The sequence below is a fragment of the Microtus pennsylvanicus genome, chromosome 16, assembly GCF_037038515.1.
Source record: "Microtus pennsylvanicus isolate mMicPen1 chromosome 16, mMicPen1.hap1, whole genome shotgun sequence".
Lineage (NCBI taxonomy): Eukaryota > Metazoa > Chordata > Mammalia > Rodentia > Cricetidae > Microtus > Microtus pennsylvanicus.
In genome coordinates, this window is record NC_134594.1 from 13416041 (window position 1) to 13441577 (window position 25537).

General features: G+C 36.3%; 1 protein-coding gene across 10 annotated transcripts in view; it reads left to right on the forward strand.

Moving 5' to 3' along the window:
* Positions 1-25537, forward strand: part of Bltp1 (bridge-like lipid transfer protein family member 1) — a 173935-nt gene that overhangs the window by 123271 nt on the left and 25127 nt on the right. For 6 of the 10 annotated variants that reach the window (XM_075950545.1, XM_075950552.1, XM_075950547.1 and 3 more), the window contains 13 exons: positions 1032-1243; positions 2424-2622; positions 8790-8849; positions 11237-11463; positions 12527-12657; positions 14229-14352; positions 15685-15794; positions 16648-16738; positions 17232-17294; positions 19896-20149; positions 22568-22783; positions 24116-24296; positions 24801-25002. In XM_075950545.1, the coding sequence (XP_075806660.1) occupies positions 1032-1243; positions 2424-2622; positions 8790-8849; positions 11237-11463; positions 12527-12657; positions 14229-14352; positions 15685-15794; positions 16648-16738; positions 17232-17294; positions 19896-20149; positions 22568-22783; positions 24116-24296; positions 24801-25002 (2070 nt within the window). Of the gene's footprint in view, positions 1-1031; positions 1244-2423; positions 2623-8789; positions 8850-11236; positions 11464-12135; positions 12337-12526; positions 12658-14228; positions 14353-15684; positions 15795-16647; positions 16739-17231; positions 17295-19895; positions 20150-22567; positions 22784-24115; positions 24297-24800; positions 25003-25537 lie in introns of all 10 variants that reach the window. The other 4 variants (XM_075950555.1, XM_075950550.1, XM_075950549.1 and 1 more) reach the window with 4 other exon arrangements.

The following is a 25537-nucleotide window of genomic DNA, read 5'->3' on the forward strand; positions in this document are numbered from 1 at the left end:
TGACTTTCTGCTGGTATGATAAAATACTGTGAACAAAGGCAACTTGTAGATGAAGTATGTATTTGGGCTTAGGGTTCCGGAGTGATAGTCCATAATGGCTGCAGAGGCATGACAGCAAATAGCCAAGCATGAAGTTAAGAAATCATATCTCAGCTACACAAGGAAGTCCATAGTGAACTATAATGGGACAGTGCTATAAACTTTCATCCACCTCCACTGCCTATTTCCTCCAGTAAAGTTCTGATCCTAAAATTCCCATAGCCTCTCAAATAGCGCTATCAACTGGGAACCAGTATTAAAGTACATGGGCATATGGGAGACATTTCTTAGTCAAACCAACACAAAAGGTAAACCGTATAGTTAAAGTCAAGGACCATGTTTGTTTGCATTTATTATTCCACCCAAATGTAGCATGAATAATAAAAACCCAGAGACAGATATTGAGGTTCAACCGGAAAAATCAGAAAAGCAAAGCAGTCAAGCCACTAGAGAGCTCTTACCTCTTCGAAATCTTAGGACTGAAAGAGAGCGAGTTCCTGTTTCATCCTGCCTTCTAGTCCTCTCTAGTGCTGGCATTAAAGGTGTACACCACCACCGCCCAGCCTCTATGGCTAAGTGTGACTGCTGGGATTAAAGGTGTGTGCCACCACTGCCTGGCCTATATGGCTAACTAGTGTAGCTGTTTTGTATTCTGGTGTTCAGGCAACCTTTATTTATTAAAATGCAAATGAAATATCACTATACCCAGGACTAAATGTGTAATAGGCATTCTACAGTATTGAATGGCTAAATGGATCTGTGTTTTCTTTCTGTTGCCATTAGGCAGTTGCTTACTTTCTGCATCATTTTTTATTTGTCTATGAAAAGTTTCATTACAATCCTAGTTCTACAATTTTCTGGAGTAAGTTAATAAAACTTACTAAAGTATTATTAATCATCAGTTTTTGTAGTAGTTGAAATTTACTAACTGTAATAAACCACTTGCATTATTGACTTTAATTTTCTTTCTGCCTGTTCTTTATTTGCAAAAGCTGTGCTGTTTTGGTTGAATTATAAGGCTGCCTATGACAACTGGAATGAACAACGAATGGCTTTACATAAGGATATTCATATGGCGACAAAGGAAGTGGTAGACATGCTCCCTGGTATCCAGCAAACATCAGCCCAGGCCTTTGGGACTCTCTTCCTCCAGCTGACTGTGAATGATCTAGGAATTTGCCTCCCTATAACAAATACTGCACAGGTACATAAAAATCAAGACATAGGAGGCTTTATTCCAGGATTGACAGCCAGATAGATAATTCTACTCATCATTTCTGTGAGTTTAGCGTATAAAAAAAATTAAGTAGAGCACTTTATAACTTGAACAAAACTTTTATTTCTTGCTTTTGCAAATAAGCTTCAGAATCTTCTTAATTAGTTTTTTAAGCAAAGAAATCTTTTATTAATCTTTGTATAAAGTAGAAACAAAAGGACATTTGAGAATGCATTTTAATACTGTCATATGTAATATGGCAGGGAATTTCAATTTGCTTACAAACCTTATGTATTAAGTATGAATGTTAAATGATGATAAGGTAACTTGAAGGTTATATATGTAATTGGATAGGCAAGGATACTGTCTTCATAGTTTAGGGCTAGTTTTCAGGAAGGTATATGTACTTGAACATGTGCTTAAGCAAGAAAATGCTGTGGGCACCTGTCACACCCAGAAGAAATAGCCCTAAGAATCACATGCAGAGATTTGTCTTATTCTTACAGTTTTCCTTAAATGCCATGGCAGAGATAAGCCTGTGAGTGGAATAAATTTATATTTAGGGTTCTGTTTGGCAGAACAATGCTAAGAGAAACTTGGAGTTTAAGATGGGCGGTGTTTTGTATCTAAAGAGTTGAAGCATGGCAGCTTTTTGATGACATGATGAGAGCGTTCAGGAAAGCTGCACACACAAGAACTGGTTGTCTAGTGAGAATGTTCCCCATTATTTAAACAGAGAAACACAGGTAGTTAGCTCTTGGTATATTAAAAAGGGAAAGGCACAAGGAAAATACATTTTGTTTGAATAATGTTTAAAATTTATTTTTTTCTAAGTTGCTTTATATTGAGGATTTCTAGACTTGACTCTTTCTAAATTTTTATTCTTATGAAATGTGAAGATTTCTGAATTTTAAAAGTCATCTGGTCTAAAGAAATTGCTCTTGTTGCTCTTGCAGAGAACCTGGTTTTAATTCTCAGCACCCATATGATGGCTCACAACCATTTGTAAATCTAGTTCAGTGGATCTAAAGCCCTCTTCTGACTTCTGTGGGCACCACACACTCATGCACATAATCAATGGGCAGGCAAAATATTCATACACATAAAATACATTTTTACAAGAAATTAATTCCTCTTTTGCCTCATTTTTCCTGTGGTATTTCTGTAGTCTAATCACACTGGGGACCTTGACACCGGCTCTGCTCTAGTGCTAACCATTGAAAGTACCCTCATCACTGCATGTTCCTCAGAGTCTCTGGTTAGCAAAGGCCATTTCAAGAACTTCTGTATCCGTTTTGCTGATGGCTTTGAGACATCGTGGGATGACTGGAAACCAGAGATCCGTGGAGATCTAGTCATGAATGCTTGTGAGTCTGTTTTTTGCATGAGGCTGATAATTGTAAAGAATTAAAATGTCTCTGTGTTGGTAACTAAAGAATGTTCAGATATAGGAATGCTTTTAGAAATGAAATAGAATTTTAGGCCTTATTATTAAAGGTAGCAAAATATATCTACAAAAACTTGTAACTTCAATCTTCTAGTAACACAGAGAGACTTCTATACATTTGAGGCTTTGATTTCTTCCTGTTTTTTCCTATAATAGAACCATGAATAACTGGATAAAACCTTATTCCATAGATCCTGAAAGTAATAACTGCAAGACCCAACTCATTAAACATAGAGTAGCGTAAATCCCCTGAACTAGAATTTCAGCTTTAATTATTGCTGACACAAGAAATAACCCAATAACAGTATTAACAGTACACGACAGAGAGTATTGTGAATTCTACTTCCACTATTTGTGCACATGCTAATCTGAAAGTAGAAAGGTTTGTTTGTCTCACTTTTAATATCTTTAAGTATTACAGCAGAGATAGTGCAGTATCACCATTCTTAATCATGAAGAAGTCCACATATAGAAGCTGAAAGATGCTGAAACTGAAATCTTCAGCCAATCCTAGGATCCAGATACATTGTAGAAGGTGGTTTGACATCATTTATGCAACTTCTCCATTCTAAAACGTCACGATAACTTAGTATTTTCCCAAAGTAAAGACAAAAACTAATTTAAACCTGATTTGTGTTGAATTAAAATAAATACACAATGGATGGAAAGGAAATAAACCATTTTCCTAATAATTAAGAAAATTATCTCATAGAGATTATAAAAAATAGGCCTTGGGCTCAGAATTAAAAGCATATTATTAAAATGAATAGATAATTATTTAGTACCTCAGTATTTATTGTTTTGGAAATAAAGAACTTTGCCATTCTGATCCCTGTGATATTCAGTTAACTGGATTTATACTTTGAAGAGCATTACTTTTGTAGCTCAGTTGTTTTGGGGGAAGAAAATTGGAGCGACAGTGAATAGAGCAATTGTTTTATTGCTATTTGAATTCAAAATGATAAAATGAACAAATTGATTTAATAGTTTGTAGTTTCTAGTGGGAGGAATACTGTTATATAATTTTCATATTTGGTAGAGAAAAGAGATGATGTTCAAGTTTTAAAGTTTTTTATTTTTAAAGTTTTTATTATGTAGTCTTTCTTAAATTTGAAAGGCCAGTAATTTAGGCTTTGTTCTGACTTGTGACAATGACTGAAGTGCATATCTTTACCTGAAGCCGTATCTTGCCTTGTTTGTTGTAATTCAGAATTGACAAGGTAGGTATCCATTCTTTATAGTTGAAAAGTATAATTTTTTAACTTTTTTCTTTTTTATTGATATTAATTGAGTTCTACATTTTTTTCTGCTCCCCTACCTGCCTCTCACCTCCCCCCTTCAATCCTCCCCCAAGGTCTCCATGCTCCCAGTTTACTCAGGAGATCTTGTCTTTTTCTACTACTTTCTACTTCCCATGTAGATTACATCTATGTAAGTCTCTCTTTGTGTCCTCATTGTTGTCTAAGTTCTGTGGGATTGTGGTTTGTAGGCTGATTTTCTTTGCTTTATGTTTAAAAACCATCTATGAGTGAGTACATGTGATAATTGTCTTTCTGGGTCTGGGTTACCTCACTCAAAATGATGTTTTCTAGCTCCATCCATTTTCCTGCAATATTCAAGCTGTCTTTATTTTTTTCTGCTGTGTAGTACTCCATTGTGTAAATGTACCACATTTTCCTTATCCATTCTTTGGTCAAGAGGCATTTAAGTTGTTTCTAGGTTCTGGCTATGACAAAGATGCTATGAATATGAACATAGTTGAGCACATGTCCTTCTGGCACGATTGAGCATCCTTTGGATATATACCCAAAAGTGGTATTACTAGGTCTTCAGGAAGGTTGTTTTCTAATTTTCTGAGAAATCGCCACACTGACATCCAAAGGGGTTGTACCAGCTTGCATTCTCACCAGCAATGCAGAAGTGTTCCCTTTACCCCACAACTGCTGGGTTATATTTAGGAAGTGGTTCCCTATGCCAATGTGTTCAAGTGTACTTCCCACTTTCTCTTCTATGAGGTTCAATGTGGCTGACTTTATGTTGAGGTCTTTGATCCATTTGAACTTGAGTTTTGTGCATGGTGATAGATATGGGTATATTTTCATTCTTCTACATGTTGATATCCAGTTTTGCCAGCATCACTTATTAAATATGCTTTCTTTTTTCCATTTGATATTTTTTGCTTCTTTCTCAAAAGTCAGTTGTTCGAAGATGTGTGGATTGATATCCGGGTCTTCTATTAGGTTCCATTGGTCTTCCTGTCTGTTCTTATGCCAATACCAGGCTGTTTTCAGTACTGTAGCTTTGTATTAGAGTTTGAAATTAGGGATTGTGATGCCCCTAGAAGTTCTTTTATTGTTCAGGATTTTTTTTGGCTATCCTGGTTTTTTGCTTTTCCATATTAAGTTAAGTACCATTCTTTCGAGGTTTTTGACGAATTTACTGGGATTTTGATGGACATTGTGTTGAATCTGTGAAAAGTATAATTTTTTAAGTTACTGCAATATCTTTTTTTTTATTGAAAAAAAAAATTTCCGTCTCCTTCCAGCCTCCCATTTCCCTCCCCCTCCTCCTACTCCTCTCCCCCTCCCCCCACTCCTCTCCCCCTCCCTCTCCAGTCTGAAGAGCAGTCAGGGTTCCCTGCCCTGTGGAAAGTCCAAAGTCCTCCTCCCTCCATCCTGGTAGGAAGGTGAACATCCAAACTGGCTTGGCTCCCACAAAGCCAGAACATGAAGTAGGATCAAGACCCAGTGCCATTGTCCTTGGCTTCTCAGCAGCCCTCGTTGTCCGCCATATTCAGAGAGTCTGGTTTTATCCCATGCTTTTTCAGTCACAGTCCAGCTGGCCTTGGTGAGCTCCCAATAGATCAGCCCCACTGTCTCCGTGGGTGGGTGCCCCCCTTGTGGTCCTGACTTCTTTGCTCATGTTCTCCCTCCTTCTGCTCCTCATTGGGACATTGGGAGCTCAGTCCGGTACTCCAGTGTGGGTCTCTGTCTCTATCTCCATCCATTGCCAGATGAAGGTTCTATGGTGATATGCAAGATATTCATCAGTATGGCTATAGGATAGGGTAATTCCAGGTTCCCTATCCTCAGCTGCCCCAGGAACTAACTGGGGACATCGCCCTGGGCACCTGGGAGCCCCTCTAGGTCCAAGTCTCTTGCCAACCCTAAGATGGCTCCCTTAATTAAGATATGTGCTTCCCTGCTCCCCTATCCAACCTTCCTTTAGCCCAATCATCCCGTTTCCCGAAGTTCCCCCTATCCTCCCCTTCTCACTTTCTCTCCCCATCTCCCCTTACTCCCCTTCCACTCCACCCCCAAGATCCCAATTTTTTGCCCGGCAATCTTGTCTACTTCCCATAACCAGGAGGATAGCTATATGTTTTTCTTTGGGTTCACCTTCTTATTTAGCTTCTTTAGGATATCAAATTATAGACTCACTGACCTTTATTTATGGCTAGAACCCAATTATGAGTGAGTACATCCCATGTTCATCTTTTTGGGTCTGGGTTACCTCACTCAGAATAGTGTTTTCTATCTCCATCCATTTGCATGCAAAATTCGAGAAGTCATTGTTTTTTACCGCTGAGTAGTACTCTAATGTGTATATATTCCACACTTTCTTCATCCATTCTTCCATTGAAGGACATCTAGGTTGTTTCCAGGTTCTGGCTATTACAAATAATGCTGCTATGAACATAGTTGAACAAATGCCCTTGTCATATGATAGGGCATCTCTTGGGTATATTCCCAAGAGTGGTATTGCTGGGTCCAGGGGTAGGTTGGTCCCGAATTTCCTGAGAAACCGCCACACTGCTTTCCAAAGTGGTTGCACAAGTTTGCATTCCCACCAGCAATGGATGAGTGTACCCCTTCCTCCACAACCTCTCCAGCAAAGGCTATCTTTGGTGTTTTTGATTTTAGCCATTCTGACTAATGTAAGATGATATCTCAAAGTTGTTTTGATTTGCATTTTCCTGATCGCTAAGGAGGTTGAGCATGACCTTAAGTGTCTTTTGGCCATTTGAACTTCTTCTTTTGAGAATTCTCTGTTCAGATCAGTGTCCCATTTTTTAATTGGGTTAATTAACATTTTAAAGTCTAGTTTCTTGAGTTCTTTATATATTTTGGAGATCAGACCTTTGTCTGTTGCGGGGTTGGTGAAGATCTTCTCCCAGTCAGTGGGTGGCCTTTTTGTCTTAGTGACAGTGTCCTTTGCTTTACAGAAGCTTCTCAGTTTCAGTAGGTTCCATTTATTCAATGTTGCCCTTAATGTCTGTGCTGCTGGGGTTATACCTAGGAAGTGATCGCCTATGCCCATATGTTGTAGGGTACTTCCCACTTTCTCTTCTATCATGTTTAGTGTGTTCAGATTGATATTGAGGTCTTTGATCCATTTGGACTTGAGTTTTGTGCATGGTGATAGATATGGGTCAATTTTCATTCTTCTACAGGTTGACATCCAGTTGTGCCAGCACCATTTGTTGAAGATACTTTCTTTCTTCCATTGTATACTATTAGCTCCTTTATCGAAAATGGGGTGTTCATAGGTTTGTGGGTTAAAATCCTGGTCTTCTATACGATTCCATTGAGGTCTGGAGATGTAGCTCAGTGGGTAGAGTACTTGCCTAGCATCAGGAAACTCTGGATTAGATCTCTAGCACCGCATAAAACTGGCCTTGATAGGCATGCCTGTAATCACAGACTTCCACAAAAAGAGGCCAAAAGATCTTGAGTTCAAGGTCAGCCTATTAATCCTCAGTTATATAACAATAGTTTGAAGCCCATATGTACTACAGCCCTGAGGAGCTGTTTCAAAAGAAAGAAAAGAGGTGTGGGGTGGGAGAGGAGAAGGAAGAAGAAAGAAGAATTGATCCTTTCTCACAAATGGTAGGTAGTATGCCTAAATTGGGAATATTTTGCTTTTTAGAAAATGTTCAAGGAAAGACAAACGATATCAGAGTACCTAGAAAAGGGATGTGACTCCAACTTTAAGTGACACTGAATACCAAATTAGGATTCACAGTTATAAAAGAACATTTCACTTAGTAGTGTGATCGAATTTAGATTGTTTTACTTTCATTAAGGCTTACTAAAAGTGACCTTAATTCTTTCCTTACAACTTATTTTGTGCCGGGCAATGGTGGCTCATGCCTTTAATCCCAGCACTCAGAAGCAGAGGCAGGTGGATCACTGTGAATTCGAGAACAGCCTGGTCTACAAGAGTTAGTTCCAGGACAGTCTCTAAAGCCACAGAGAAACCCTGTCTTGGGGGAAAAAAAACAAAACTTATTTTGTTTAGAGATATTTCAAAGATAGCATATTCTTCACTGATTAAGTTTAAGGTATTAAACTTAATACTCCTTGACAAAGAGATGACAAAAGTGACAGATTATCTCAGATCTCATATGGTAGTTCTAAATTGTTAGTTCTTTCTCAGTGATTTCCATTCTTAAAAAATTTATATATGGGGCAGCACCTGTGACTTAGGCAGTAAAGGCCCTTGCCTCTAAGATGGATTCAATCCTCGGGACCCACAGGGTAGAAATTTACTCCTACTCTTTACTCTTGTCATGGCACCTGCACACATGTATGCACATAATAAATAAGTATAAAAATTTTGTCATTAAAAAAAAAATCTGCTCACCAGGATTTAGTGCCTCATCTGTAATCCTAGTACTTGGAAGCCTGAGAGTGGATTGTGAATTCAAGTCCAAGACAAGCTGCATAGCAAGAGCATGTCATCAAAAAACCAGCAACAACGTGTGTGTGTGTGTGTTGTGTTTTTATGATGTCACAAATAATCAGAGAGCCATCTAGAGGTGTCCAGGTATATGAGTCTAATAACTATATGTTACAAATAAAGCCAAAGCTATAGGTAAGTTGCTAAAATCATAAAATAAAATGCTATACTTTGTAGAACAGGGCTGAGTCCAAAGGTTCTCCTTTCGTGGGGAAGAAATGAAGCATAGCAGAGCTACAAATCCTGTTTACATTTAGGTAATTGTGTTTGGGAGGCAATATGTGGTACAGTGTTTAATACAAGCATGTTTTTATTGCTAATTGCATTGGGGTCATTCTTGTGCAGGTGTAGTTCCAGATGGCACCTATGAAGTTTGTTCAAGGACTACAGGACAAGCTGCAGCTGGTAGGTTCACTCTTCGCTTTAAAACAGAGTTAGGTGAAAATAAAATGGTAAGTCTCAAGTGCCAAATTCAGGAGTTGATTTGTTGATGAATAGGGAGGCTATTAAATATTTTTGAGTAAGAAATCAAATGGTGATGCCATCAAAGAAAGGCCTCAAGGTACTAAGGCATAGGAACACAGCTGGTCAGTAAGTGTGAGTGTGGAGTGTTGCAGCTAAAATAATAAAGTGTCAGCTATTAATTTCTCATGTAATAAAAGTGATCTGTGCTAAAGGCAGACATTTACTGAAAAACCCTTGGGATACTGACAAGCATAGACTAATCAAAGCCAGTAATATTTGTAGTGATCCTTTCTTTTTTTTTACTGTTCCTTGACACTCTTCCAACTGTAGCTTTAGTGTTCAACCTGAATAAGCTATCTCAAGAAGTGCTTGTTATTCCCAGCAACAAAGGACTAAAATGTTATGACAGTTTTCAGCATTACTGCTAGGAAGCTAGAGACTGAGCAAACACTCCCTTTGGGAGAGAGGACACGTTTTCTTTATCAGAACTGTCTGTTTGTAAGTAAAAGCAACTTATTCAAACTAGCTTAACAAAAAGCAAAATCTTATCCCAGGATATTTGCAGATGATTTTAAATTTAAGAATGCTGTGTCAGGTAAGGGAGGGGACAACTGGACCCAGTATCTGTTACCAGGGCCTGTTCAGCTCTGGGTTTTGTTCCTCTTTCACTGCCTCTTTTATTTCGGATCCTTTTTTGTTTGTTTGCTTTGCTTTAATTGATGACATTGCATGAATAGATAGAGCTCATGGCCTCATTTACACCCTCTCATTTAAAATAAACCAACCTTTGCTGGAGCCCAGCCTCAGCTTGGGTTCAGGTCCTGAGGTGGGGAAGGGTGTCTGCTCAAGGAAAGCTTCTGATTACCAAGTGATTGCATTCAAGTGGCTCCAAATAGCTCAGGCCGTTTTTATTTATTCTTTAAACAGAGTTTTTCTTACTAGGTTACATAAATAGCTTTATTATTGGTTTCTATTTTTTACTTTAAGAAATACATGACAAATTAAAGAATACATTGTGATCATGAAATCCCCATTGTTCCTCCTTTATGCTTCTCCAAATACACCTTTCCACCCTGCATAACTTTATTCTAGACATAGAGTTCAGCATTTTTGCCAGATTAACTAAATATAAAGCCAGACATCCTGTTCTTGCAGCACTTACATCAGCTGGCAGCTTTGCAGTTACAAAGTTAAAGGTAATAGACATGGGCACAATGCTTTAAGGACAATATTTAAACGCAGACAGTGATTTCATGTCTGTAAGATATATTTTTATACAGTTCCCTTTTCTACAAGAGGGTCCGATGTCTCAGTCTCTCTGTAAAAGGCAGACTTTGATAAGTTGCTCTTTTCCCATCTCACTCTATCATACTTTTCCAACCAGTATAAGCTCCTGTGTATGGTAAAGATGGATTTACCTCTCCCATATTTTACATTGTGTTATTCCCATCAGAATATACTAGATCGTATCATTGATTCTGTATGATTGGTGCCCAGAGAACTTGCTCTTAACAGTTGGCACTGTGTATTCCTGAGGCTTTTCTCTGTTCTGTGTACTTATGTGTTAATCTTCTGTCCAGAACTGTGAGACATGGTTAATGTTCCAAGTGTTGTTTTCTCATATGTACCTGTCTCTATTGAGTCAGAAAAGCTCCCAGGATTAGGAGTTGTAGTTAGTAATTACAGATTAGAGATTTTGGAAACATTAGGTCCCTGTTGAATTTTAGGGAAAAATATCTCAAAATAGAATTTTCATGGAAAATTACAACTGTTGCATGTATGACTGACAGAGTAAAACTAAAAACCACCCAAAGAATCACCAATATAATGAAAGAGAAAAGAATCTGCACGAGTTTTGCAAATTCCTATGCTGTCCCATGGACTACTGGCCCTTACAAAGTAAGAGTCCATTTCCACAGGTTCCTTGCTCCATGGAAACACATTGGAAAGGTAGTCATATGCTTATCTGAGACTAGGTTGCACAGCTCCCAACAAATCTTTTCTTAAGTACAGAGAAAGATTTTTGTTTTTACAGCTTTGATGTTTACTTTGACCAGTTATTTAGTTACTTGTAGCTGATGGATAAATTGATGATGGTTTTTCTCATGCACGGGGATATCTGTTGTGCTCAGAAGAAAAAAACGTGTAGTCCTTGAGATAAAGAGTCATGCTATTATACAAAAGAGGTAGATTCACACCCTATACATGGAAACCAATTCACTGTATGGTGTTTCGGACAGTCCTTGCTGTAAAAGTCCATCATTTTAGAACTGCTTATACTCTTATTCCTAGGATTTTTTTTAAATGCCACTTCTTTATTTAAACAGAAAGTAGTAGTGCTGGAACATGGACTCTCAATGTGTTGTGGAAAATGTGTGGGATTGATGTCCACATGGACCCTAACATTGGCAAAAGGCTTAATGCTCTGGGAAACACCCTTACAACACTGACAGGAGAGGAAGATATAGATGACATTGCTGACCTCAATTCAGTGAACATAGCTGACCTGTCAGATGAAGACGAAGTCGATACTATGTCTCCCACAATCCATACTGTAAGTGTAGGAGTTTCAAGACTGGCTTTTCTTGAGACAGATACCTGGTAAACTCAGTGTTATTTTGTGTGTTGTGATTACTGTGTATGGAGAAAGGGAAGAAGGTAGAGGTTTCTGGGTCTGCATTTTACAGTGCTGTTGTATATTTCATAATAATGACATTTGAAATGTGCCTTAACCAATATAACATTGGAAGTCAGGTAAGATAAATCTAAACATTGAAAGTAGATCAGTGGGTCCTCAGTCTGGGTGGGTGATAAGGTTTGAGAACTGGGATGGAAAGACCTGCTACAAAGAAAGGAGCTTTTCTGGGTGATGCTCAGAGTGTGGTGTGACTGTAGAGTTCTAAATATCCTGAAACCATGGAGTTGTACATGCTAAATGGATGTCTTATGGTCCGTAAACCATATCCTAGGAAAGATTTTTACGAATAAGTCTTTTAAAAAGAAAAGTGCTTACACCATGACATATACATTTAAAAATGTGTTTTGCCAGCTATACTGCTTATTCTGTACTATCAAGTTACTTAGTAGTCAAAAAGAAAGTGACTTTCAGATTTCATTCTGGTTTTGATTTGTAAAGATATTTTAAATACATTTATCTATTATTGTATCATGAAATAGTTTTGTCTTTGAAATTAATTTTAAATTAATAATACTGTTTATTATTTAGAGTTCAGATGGAAGTACAGTAAATGGAGATGGCCACAAACTCACCTTTGGGCAACGACTTGTAAATCACCTACTAGGCCTGGCACCCCAAAATCAGCGCTATTCTGTTCCTGCAGAGTATCTGTGTGATTCAGAAATGTGGGGCTCCCCTCAGTCTAGCCAGTCCCATTTGAGAGCATGCAGAGCACACTCATGGGGAAACGTAGGTAGCATTCAGTGAGCTTCTTATGAAATGAGGGGATCTGAATCAGTGGAGAACTGCAATCATCTTATCTGCCATAGATGGCTTCGATTCTTGCATGCTTTCTTTGATCTGAGGCATTAATTTCGTAGTATAGATTGTCTATATGAACTGAAAGTGGTATTAACATATATACATTCAATTTTTTTAGGAAACTATAGATTATCGAAGACAAGGAACATCATCTAGCCAGCCAGGAGAACCCAGAGGAAGAAAGATTATGAAACGTTTAGTGGACATCAGAGAACTGAATGAACAGGCGAAAGTCATAGATGATCTTAAGTATGTCATTGGTTTTTTAACTTAATATAGCATTGCCTAGTAATAAATAAGATGCTAAAGATGAAAGAAACCTTTTAGTTTATCAGTGATGTCATCAGTGCTCCAAGAAGTACAGTAAATTTTCTGAACTCATTAGCAATAAAGTCAAGCTTGGAATCCTAGTTTTATGTCTTCAAAACTCCTTATTTCTGTGAAGTGAATGACTGACTTTATATCACGTATATACAACTCATGTGCATGTCCATACTTGCTTATATTTACATGCATAGTTGAGTGTGGTTTTTTTGAGGAATTAATAATCAGCATTTATGGGTACCTGTTCTGGTGTGACATGTTGTCTCACAGTGAACCTCACAGTGTAGTTGTAAGGTTAAATAGCTTTTTCTGAATGTAATGATGAGAAAACTATCTCAGAGTAAAAAACTGAGATTTGTGCTTTTATAAATACGAATTCAAAGTCAGTGAGGTTTTTTTAATCTTGCCTGTTGATATTAACAGTTCTTTAGAACAATAGTAGAGGTAAGGCAGTAAGCATCAGTAACCTTTTTTGTTTTTTTTTACATGTGTTGTATTGTAATTTTACTAAGTACCTTTTGTGCAAGAATAAATATTCTTGCTAAGCTTTGAAGCTTACATTTTCTCAAAGGTGGTAGCCATGCCTCCTCTTTCATAATCTTCAAATACTTATACCTGTGGGGATTTTGTTGTTATTATTCAATCATGACTTCTCACAAATACAGGAGTTTTGAAAAATGAAAGGTGTGACCTTAGAATTTGTCTGTAAATTATCATGTAATGTTTTATATTTTCCATCATTTTGAGTTTTACTCTCAGGTATAAAAAAAACTTGAGGCAGAATGTATTAGTCTTCCAAAATCGTATATACATTTTTCTACAGAGTTAGTGTTTGATTTGCATGAGATTGCTATCACCTTTTGCTACATCAATGGGTAGAGAGTATAAGAACCTTTTCTCAGATGTTAGTGGGTGTAGATGGATTTTTCTTTGGGCCACTAACTCACAAATAACAACATGGAGACGACTTGTTAATTATGAAAGCTTGGCCTTAGTTCAGACTTTTCCCAACTATCTCTTATAATTTAATTACTCCATACTTTTATAATCTATATTCTGTCTATTGGCTTGGTTACCTCTGATTTGTACCATATATCCAGCTTCTTTAGAGTCCCACTGGTGTCTCTTGCTGGTCTCAATTCTTCCTCCTCATTCTCCCCCTGGAAATCCCACCTGTAACTCTTGCATAGCTATTGACTATTCAGCTTTTTATTATACCAATCACAACAAATACATCTTCACAGGTGTGCAAATATCCCACAACAAGTGGGCCTTTTTAATTTTCCAGATACGAGTGTTAAAGCTGCAGGTGTTTTGACCCATCCAGACATAGTCCTTTGCTTCTCTGACAAGTGGAAGAACTAGAAGGGAGCAGTTGAAAATCAGTTTTACTTTCTTGCTTCTTTATAATAACTTCTCTCCATTTTGGTGGGGGTTTTTGTTTTGCTTTGATTTTCTTTTTCTTTTTGATTTTGTTATGTTTTGTTTTCCTTTAGAAAATTGGGTGCAAGTGAAGGAACTATAAACCAGGAAATTCAGCGTTACCAACAGCTGGAGTCTGTGGCTGTGAATGACATCCGAAGAGATGTTCGTAAAAAGTTACGGAGATCCAGTATGCGAGTGAGTACATACTTAAAAGTTTTAGAAGACTATTTTCAAATGCTTGCTTTTTGAAACCTAACAATGATAAAATGTTTTCGTTCATGCTGGTAATAATACCACCTGATTTCTGAATAGCAGACCTGTGTACCAGACACTATTTAAAACACTTTACATTATAAAGCTCCACAATAGTTCTATGAAGTCACCTTTTCCTGTATTTTAAAAATGAGAAAACAAGGCACAGAGAAGTCAATAAAGATTCTCCACTCCATTCCCTTAGATTTCCCGGCAGGGCACTGTCCTTATGACATTCTCTACTTGTGAATTCTGTTCTTATCAGCTGAAACTCCCATTTATGTATTTACTGCTTTTCCAAATCCTTGGTGCAGCATTTTGCCCTTCTCTTATAGCTCAGGAAGGATTATTACTTTCTGTATGGTCATATTTTCATGGGGCTAGAAACTGGAAATAAAAATAGCTCCAAAAGAAGGGTAGGGATGGGGGAGATTGTAGGTGATCTCTCAATCACTTTTAACTGCCAGAGAACCTTTCTCAAGTTCTACTCTGAATTATTTAAAGATTAAATGCATTTTAATTTATCCATTGCTATTCTCTGAAAGTAATAGACTTTGATAATAACAGTACATAGTTATATATTTAAAATTATACTGAAAGTCATACACTAAGTAAAATAATACATCTGTGCTGTTTCTAAGGTAGTTTATCTGGTAGGTTGCTAAAAATGAAACTTGATAGAGATTATTAAAGATATCATTGAAATTTCATCTACTGTCTTACTACTTATCTCACTCAACATTTCCCCTTTGATCTCTACGATTTCATGAATATTCAACTGTGTCAGAATCCTTCTAGTATGCAGTACCTTAGCACATTTGAGTATCCCAGTCTCTTTCATCTGTTACAGTGAAGTAGAGATCTGCAGCAGGGGTGCAGTTTGAATGGTCCTGGAAATAATAAAGTGGTCTCTTTTCAACACATACCTAGCTTTTCCCTGGGATCTTTGCTCATTTTCTTTTTCCCTTCTTTTCCTCTAATTAATTATTTTCTTTATTCTCACTTTGCTTCTGTCCTCTGCTTCCCTTCCCCAATCTTTTCCTTTGCTGTTGAGTTAGTCAGTAGCTCTTCTTTCCATTGTCTCCTCCTCCTGAGGGATATCATGACAGCAGAATAGCTGATTGTTGTGGTACTTGATTCATTTACGCCAGATGTCATTTAAAGTCACCTGGAGGTGAAAGAACTAACACAGTTTTTGTTTTAGCTGAAGTGAAATGCCACATTATTATATAATTGCCTTGAGTCACTTTTTTTTTTCCTCTATCATTTTATTAGGCTGCTTCTCTCAAGGATAAGTGGGGTTTAGGTTACAAACCAAGTTACAGCCGATCAAAGAGCATTTCAGCTTCTGGAAGACCACCTCTTAAGAGAATGGAAAGAGCAAGGTAATACATATTTCCACCAGTAAGACAAATTATAAAATTGCTGGCTTCTAACCAACTAAGATTCAGTACTTTTTTGTTTTTACTGTGTTCCAGCTATATAGTAATAATTTTTAAAAAATCACCTTTATTAGTAATTACCATCATACATCATTAGTTTGAAGAAAGCTCCACTGTGTTTATTCTGCAATACAGTAACAAAATTTTGGTAAAGCAAACTTGTCTAGATATGATTTATGTATAAGCTTATAAATAATCCAAAGAAAATAAAATTTACATACTGGTAGTTGCTTTTTAAATAGTCAATTTAGGAAGGATGATTGTGCACATTAAAAACTCGTTTAGTATTAAGTCAGCACTATAAAAATAAGATGTAGAAATTTCTAAGGTGGGTTGTAGCTGAATTGGTAGAGTACTTGCCAGGCATATATGAAACCCTGGGTTCAATTCCTAGTACCACATAAATTGAGTGGTTCATGCCTGTAATGGTAACTCTTCAGACAGGCAAGGGGATCAAAAGTTCAAGAGCATTTTCTCTCAGCTACACAGTGGTTTCGAGGCTAGCCTGGGACATAGGAGACCCTATCTCCAAAAAATAAAAATAAAAAGCATAAATCCTTTTTATATGGTTTAGTTTTAGACAATGTAAAGTTAATTGAAAGAAACATCGAGGCTTTTTCACTTGTTGAAGCCTAATGTATGGGATTCCAAAAATTAAATCATCTGATAAGGTCAATATTTAGACATAGAATGTTAATGTCATTAATAAGACTTCTGTAAAGTCATGAGTTTTTAAATGAGACTATTGGTGTTTTATATTTGTGTTATATATTTATGCTTATTTTATTACTTATAGTTCTCGAATAGGAGAAACTGATGAGCTTCCAGAAATCCGTGTGGATGCGGCATCTCCTGGACCCAGAGTAACTTTTAACATCCAGGATACAGTAAGAGAGACAGTACTTGTTAGAGATTTGTGTTGCTTAGTAGTTTAAAAAATGAAATGAAATTTAAGAATAAATTTTAAAATATGAATTGTTGCCTATGGTGAAAGTGAAAGTTGTCATAGGTGAAGTATCTGCACCACCAGCAAGCAGACGCTGCCTACAACAGCAACACTGCAGATGACCAAGTGTGTGTAGAGTAAAAATCCCATAGCTGCTTGCTTTTACATGGAGTTGTTTTGTTGAGCAGTTTTCTTAGTGAGGATCTACATTAAATAATTTGTGTCTTTTACACTGTTATTAATGTGAAATACATGCTCATTTATGTATTAAGTTCATAATTTATAAATAGTAGACACTAGAAGAAATGCCAACTTCAGAGCTATACACTATAGCACTTCAAAATTCATGTGAAAATGTTTATTTGGGGAATATTTGTTTATGTTGTCTTTATTTTTCATGAGTTTTATTTTCTTTTCTTATTATTTTAATTAAGTTGAAAAATACAGTGTGGGGAAGTTCACCACAGCCCAGCTCTCCAGGGGAAGGGTACTTTCAGGTACTTATGAAAACAACATAAAATTTTACTTTAAAACTAATTAATGCCCTGAATTTCTTTTAAAATGTCTTTTCAAGCTAAGCTGAAGCTTCAGAAATACTTTATGTAAAGGGTTAAGATTGTTGGAATTCTTTTTGTTATGTTTATTTCATAATACCCCGTTTTGGTTTTACATTTACTTATAGTTTAATTTTACCTGACCTTCAAATTAATAAACTTTAATCAGATTATTATATCAATTGAACCAGGTTTTAAGCTCTAAAGCTGAAGTTTACTAAATCAATTACTATCAGTTTGTTAATCCTGAAATCAATCTTTTTTCCTTGCATTTAACTACAAAGTGAGTCATTTTAAAATCAGCAATCTTTGTTAAGTGCTTCAAATTCAAGTCAAATCTAACTCCAAATAGAAAATTGATTGATCATTGACTACCAGTTCTTTTAAGACACTGTGATGCACTAGTATTTATTAAATGTTATATTTAGAGCCGAGTGTGACAACACATGCCTGTAATTTCAGCTCCTTGACAAAACAGGAAGTGCAAACCCAACATGAATGACTTACTTTTGTTTCAGTTTTTGAGGCAGGGTTTCATCTAAGCCTACACTGACTTTAAGCTCACTGTGTCACTGAAGATGGCCTTTGCTTCCAAATGCTCAGAATACAGTCATGTGTTGTTGCTTCTGTTCTCAGCCTGGGCAATTTAGTCATTAAACAAAAACAGGACAAGAGATATTATTCACTAGTAGAATAGTTGCCATCATGTATAAAACCCTGGTTTTGATCCCTAGAACCAAAATATTAAAAAAATGAAAAGAATCATTTAAAAAATTGTCACTGTATTCAGAACAGTGTGAAAATGTGCTACATAATACTTAACATTTTAAGTCAATTTTTTTCTGAATGCATCATTAAACTAATTACTAATGTTATATACATCTGTACAACACACACACATTATCCCATGTGCAACACCAGACATTTAATCTTGCCTAGAATTTTTCTTTCAAATTTCAGTTTTACAAAAGAAAATTGGCAATCACTCCAAATATGTTTCCTTGTCTTTACTTTTTCAGACTTGAGTCTCAACATGCATCCCATAATTTTTGATCTCAAAGCAATTAGAATGTAATACAAGGTCTGAGCACATGGCTTAGCAGGTAAGAGCACTTGCTGCTCTTTTAGAAGACCTGGGTTCAGTTCCAAGCACCCACATGGTGTCTTACAACCACATATAACCCCAGTTCCAGAAAATCTGATGTCCTCTTCTGACCTCTTTATTCTTTGTGCACATGTGGTGCACATCCATGTGCTTAGACACATACATATATCCATAAAAGAAAATACTTTTCACACTGTTTTGTTTTGTTTTTCAAGATAGGGTTTCTTATGTATTCCTGGTTATCCTGAAGCTGGCCTCAAACTCACAGATTCACCTGCCTCTGGCTCCCACGTGCTGCGATTAAACGTGTGCGCCCCCACCATCCTGCTTAATATTTTTTTTTTTAAAAAAATGAATGATATATAAGTTTGACAAAAACTTTACAATGGCACACGTGTGCTGCCACCCACCCTACCCCACCTCCGGCACACACAATTAAATGTAAAAATAACTGAAGGTAATTTATGTCCTATTTTTAAATAATAATATACCCCATTTATATATAAAAAATCTTAAATTAGATAACATGAGATTAGATATTAGATAATAGATTATGAAGGTATGATTTTATATAAAATAAATATCAAGCAAATAGGTAATTGCCTAGAGAAATTTATCAACTTTAAAAATTGAAAGATGTCCTAAAATTATCTGTTTATTTACTCAATAACACCTTTATATTTTAAGTGAAGAACACCTGATTTCTACAAATGTTTAATGTTTTTATTTTACTATGAATCTTACAGTAGCATCTACTTTTTAATAATAAATTACATTACCTTGCTAGTTGCACTTTATTGGGACTAATCATTTTTAGATGGCACTAGAGCAGTATTAGCTGGGAAACTGAAATCAGCTCAGAGCAAGTTTTGCTGGTGTTTTGGACACTTTAAAACTGTGGCCTCCAGGAAAATCCCAAACAGTATTTAAACAAGTTATTTGCTTTTAAAATACAGCATTGCTAGGTTTGAGTAGTTGATACATGTTTTATTATTCAGATGTTTACATATCTTCCATCAATTCATGAAGGTTTCATTTTAGAGATTTGTCCACAGCAACTTCTCTAGGAGATATCTGCACTCACAGTCACTGCTCATCATGGGCTCTTTCTTCCATTCTGATTTATGGTCGACTTCTTTTTCTTTCCTCATAATCTGCTTCTGCTCAGTGTGAACTGATTAAAGTGTGATCTTTTATGTTCCTGTAAAGTAAAATGACGCTGTGACTTTCAGGTGTCAGTGGTGGCTCTGTGGTTTCCTTTCTCCCATTTCATATATGTCCCTGAGCCTGCCCTTCCTTTCAGTTCACAATGAGGAAATTCAACTCAGAGAGTTTAAATGTTTACACTTAGATCTTTCATATTTTTAGTTTTTCTCTTTTTAATTGAGAGAGAATTTGAAAAAAAAAATCTAATTTGTATTTACCATTTTTATACTCAGTTTCCAGAGGAGACAGAACTGGATCTTTTGTCAGTAACTATTGAAGGTCCATCGCATTACTCATCAAACAGTGAAGGATCATGCTCGGTGTTCAGCTCTCCCAAAACCACAGGAAGCTTTTCACCAAATGTCCCTTTCCAATCCGAAGATGGCCGACGGGATGACAGTCTGTCTTCTACCAGTGAAGACTCTGAAAAGGATGAAAAAGATGAAGACCGTGAGAGGGAAAGATTCTATATTTATAGGAAGCCCTCGTGAGTAGCCTTTTATTTTAAGATCTTTAGGCGGTATCAGAATCTAGACATAAACCTAAGGCATTTTATCTAGCCTAATATTTAATGAGCCAAGCATGATGTCACATGCCTATAATCCCAGCAGTGGAATCAGGAGTTAAGATCCTCCTAGACTACATAACAAGCCCTACTCCAACCTGGGCTATATTTGACTTTGTCTCAAAAATATAAAGTCTGAACAACAACAAATTTAAAAAGTATTAATTTTTGAGTAATTATAAAATTCATATCCATAATTTTCTAATGTTACTTAATTTTATATGGCACTATTTTCTTCAAAATTTAAATGGATTTATTTAAATTATTTCTCCATGATAATACCTGTCAGTAAAATGGAGATAGAGATATGGTTATAGGTTTAATAAAGAAAAAAGCAATATTCCTCCTGGGTTTAATAAAAATAAAAAGAAACATATAGTTGAGAAAAATAATAAATAGTAAAGGGAAATATGTAGCAGTGGATAAGGATTTCCAGTCATTCTTGAAAGAAATGAGATGAAATAGTGTCGATGAAATAAAAGGCATATATGTGTGAAGTCTTAACTGAGAATGTGCCCTCCTGAAGAACTAGAAGGGCCTTAAAATCTACCCACCTCTAAAGCCTTCTTGGAAGTGTCTGGAAGTGTCTATTTAAACTGTAAGCTCTTTTTCTTTTCTTTCTCTTTTTTGGTTTTTTTTTAAACTTGTGATGATGTTGTTGTTGTTGTTGTTGTTATTATTACTGGCTTTGTGGGGACCTAGTCTGTTTGGATCCTCACCTTCCTAGACCTGGACAGAGCAGGGAGGACCTTGGACTTCCTACAGGGCAGGGAACCCAGACTGCTCTTTTTTGGTTTTTGGGACAGGGTTGGTGTGGAATAATATTTTAACTGGGCAAATATGTGTTGCATTTGTTTATGCTGCAGAATACTACTTTTAACTGTGTAAAGGTGTGTAACTTTTGTTTATGCTGCATTTGTTTTGTTTAATTATGTAATAATGTGTTGTATTTGTTTCACCTTTCTTACCTAGGGCACCTGATTGCTCTAATACAGAGCTGAATGGCCCTTAGCCAGACAGCAAAAAGGATAGGTGGGACTGGCAGGCAGAGAGAATAAGGGGGAGGAGAAATTTGTGGAAGAGAGTAAGGAGTGAGAAAAGGAGAAGGAACAAGTGAGGGACACACCCTGGGCAAGAAGCCAGGCCGATGCCAGCCAGCCAGCCGCAGAGAAGCAGTGAAAGTAAGATGTACAGAAGAAAGGGAATAAGCCCTGAGGCAAAGGCTAGATAAAGAGAAACAGGTTATTTTAACTTAAAAGACCTAGCCAGAAATGTGCCTTAGCTGGGCTGAGCATTCAAAACTAAAGAAAATCCTCTGTGTCATTTGAAAGCTGGTTGGTGGCCCAAAAGAAAAAGATTTCTCTGTCAGCCCTGGCTGTCCTGGAACTCACTCACACAAGACCAGGCTGGCCTTGAACTCCACCTGCCTCTGCCTCCCAAGTGCTGGGCTTAGTCTGGCTATAAGTTCTTTTTATAATTGGGTTTTGGGTTTTTTCTTTTTTTCTGTTTATCTCTATGAGTTTCTTATGTATTTTAGAAATTAACCTCTTGTCTTAGTTCATATGCTGCCTTTTACTCTGCTGATTATTTCCTTTGCTCTGGAGACACAGAACTTATTTGGTTTGATCCAATTTTGTCTGCTTTTTCTTTTATTTTCTTGTCCTTTCAAAATTGTGGTATCTATGAAATCATTGTCAAGATCAGTGTCATAGAAATTTTTCCTTTGTTTCCTCCAGGGAGTTTTACCATAATAGGTCTTATATTTAAGTCTTTAATCTAGTTGGAGGGTTTTGGGGGTTGTTTTGTTTTACTTTTTCTTCTTAGGGATAAGTTCCTGCTGTGTAGTCAGTCTGGCAGCCTCCTGAGTGCTGTGCTAACAGCATGAATGAATTTGTGGAGCAACATCAGGATCAGTGTCATCACCCTTGTGTGTGGTGTTCAGCTCCATCACATGTCGAAGACCTTTGCATTTTTCTTCTCTTCCTTTCCCTATCCTTCTGTCTTTAAATAAAAACAGGAAGCCAGCATTTAGATTTTGCAATTTGTGGAAATGAGACCTCTTTCAGAGAGTATAGTTCGTACACTGGTGTTCACACTCATTAATGGTTGTGTTATGCCTGTGTCTTCATCTCCTAGCATCTACTAGCAGATAATGGTCAGTTCATAATTGCGACTCCATTAAACCTGGAAAAAACTTGTTAAGATTAACTAGTTGAATAATTTCTATTATTTTATAAAATAATAAAATTTCTTTGCATACTATTACTCACATTACATTGGAAAATACCTCATTAGGAAGACTTCAGTTTGCTATAAGGAACAATTCCTTGTTTTCTGCAGACATACCTCTCGGAAGAAAGCCACAGGCTTTGCTGCTGTTCATCAACTTCTTACTGAACGCTGGCCTACAACACCAGTCAACCGAAGTCTTAGTGGCACAGCTACTGAGAGAAATATTGACTTTGAACTTGATATACGGGTAGAAATTGACAGTGGGAAATGTGTCCTCCACCCGACCACTCTTTTGCAGGAGCATGATGATATAAGTTTAAGAAGGTAAGAGACTAGCTGGAAAAGCTACATGGAATTCATTAGCTAGAAACACTGTTCCTATACCATGAATTATCACAGACTTTTCCCTATCCAAAACTGCACATTTAATTTAAAAGAAACTGGTCATAGTTATAGTGGTCATTTGTATAACATACAATTCTTTAGAACAAATGCATATCTTCTGGCAATTAAAAGTGACTATCTGATTTAGAAATAGGTAAATTTTTAATTAAAATAGATCTTTAGACTGAGGATTTTAACTCAGTGGTAGAGTGTACCTATTGTCTGAGTACAGGATTTAATTCCCAATAGCACTTACCGCACACATACACACATATATAATTAAAGAATTCTTTGGAAGTCTTTCAACAAGCCTGAATTTTTTTTGCCTTTGTATTGAATACATTTTTGTTTTAAAGAATAATTAATGCAGGACTCTTGACTAGGAATTTTGATATGTTTACAAACAAATAAGAAAAGACTGAAATAGGGCCTCACTAAATAGAAATATTCAGGGTATAACTGCAAGATTACCACTTGTTTTTATCATTAACTAAATAATGATATAAACAGATTTAGCATTGGATTGTGGTTTTTTTTTTGGCTGTGTATATTCATGTGTGGATGTATGTATGTACTTTTGTGTGTGGAGGTTGGAAGCAGGCTGAGGTATTGATCCTCAGATACCTTCCACTCTGTGTTTTAAGCAGGGTCTTTAACCTACCTGGCAACAGCTCACCAACTAGGCTACAGTGACTGAGCAGAGAGCCCAAAGGATCTTCCTATCTGTAACTACACAGTACTGGAATTATGAGTGTGTGTCACCATTATTTTTTTTTTCTGGGCTATGAGGCTTAAACTCAGGTCCTCATGGATGCTGTTGGAAATGCTTTCCTGGCTGAGCCATTTCATCAGCTTTTTCCTGGTCAAATAATTAGTTATGAAAATAAGGTAATAGTTACTAGAAAGTGAGAAGATAGAAATGTAGGAATGGAAGAATGCTAACAGCTGCTGAAATTGGCAATAAAGATTCTCCACTTCATTCCCTTTATTTTTTATATGTCTGAAATAAAAGATTCTAACGGTCTATCAAATGAAATTTTTACAAAATTTCATATTATATATACATACATACATACAGCTAGCATTAAAACATAAAACATTATCACTTCTCTAAAACATTAATCTAACTAAAAGTTCTGATCTTTCCTTTTTCAAATTTTTTAATTACTACTTTTCATTTACTATATAAATATGTTTGTTTTGAAAAAAAGAAAAGAAAGAAAGTTTTTTAAAAAAAAATAATACCCTGTCCCTTTTTTTTTTTAACTGTAGGAGTTATGATCGAAGTTCTAGGAGTTTAGATCAAGATTCTCCTTCAAAAAAGAAAAAATTTCAAACTAATTATGCTTCTACGACTCATTTAATGACGGGCAAGAAAGTGCCATCCTCTCTGCAGACCAAGCCCAGTGACTTAGAAACAACAGTGTTTTATATTCCTGGAGTGGACGTAAAGGTAAAAACCTGATTTTCTGGAATAAGAGACTAGACCCTTAGTAGCAGTGTTTATTTTCTATAATATATTTGTCTTTTCCTTGTTTTATTAAAAAAAAACTTTCTGGCTTACCTAAATGTAGCCATAGTCTGAATATGAGAGTATCTAAATTGTGGCTTACCATTTTGCTCATATATCTTTTCCTATGAAAGTTTGGCAGAAAGAAGTGATACTGATATTAATAGTAGGCTTGCCTACTGTAATTTCATTAAATAATAATGTTTTTAATTTCAAAAATTATTGACTTTAGACTTTAAGCTCAAAAGAACTTTAAACATGATCTAGATTGATCTCTTTAATTTAAATAATGAAAAAGGCAAGAAGTCTCCAGAACCTGAAAGCTAACTCACAGAGCTGGAGCTAAGACTTCAGGCTCTTGAACCAATGTTTCTTTGATCTACATCTTCTATATTTCATGCTGTTTCCTCATCTACCAAATTTTTATTTTGAATTTTTCTAATACAGTTGCATTACAATTCTAAGACATTAAAGACCGAATCACCTAATGCCTCCAGAGGATCTTCCTTGCCTAGAACACTCTCCAAAGAGTCCAAGTTGTATGGTATGAAAGATAACGCAGCATCTCCTTCTTCTCCTCCTTTACCTTGTACTGTCCAGAGCAAGACTAACACCTTACTTCCTCCCCAACCCCCACCTATTCCCTCAGGTATTTGAGACTGTACTGTCATGCTTTTCTTAATTTTTAGTTCTTTTACTTGCTCTGTTTAGACTTTTTAATTCTTTTGTTTAAGAAAGGACATAGACTTGTCAGTAATAGCTATATAAAATCCATCTTTGGAAACTGCTGTATAAAATAACTACTTTAGACTCTTTCTTGAATTTTTATTACATTAGAATAAGCTTAATAAATAAACCACACTTTTAGAACAATGTATATTTACCAAAGGGGTTGTTCATGTGGTTTAAGTTTGAGAGCTATGGTCAGCTAGGGATCAAATTTACACATATATGAGTATACTGCAATACTTGCAATTATTAATTATCTGTTGATTACAGAAAAAAAAAGAGGAATTTGCCTTGATAAATCTCAACTTAAAAAAGTCTTTGATGACCTTGAAGTCAAGATGCTGGCTAGGAGACCCGAATACTTGAGTAAACTAGGAAGATTTTCCATCCTGTCCTAATCATGTGACTGACTGACTGACTGGCTGACTGACTGACTGACTGACTGGGACATCACA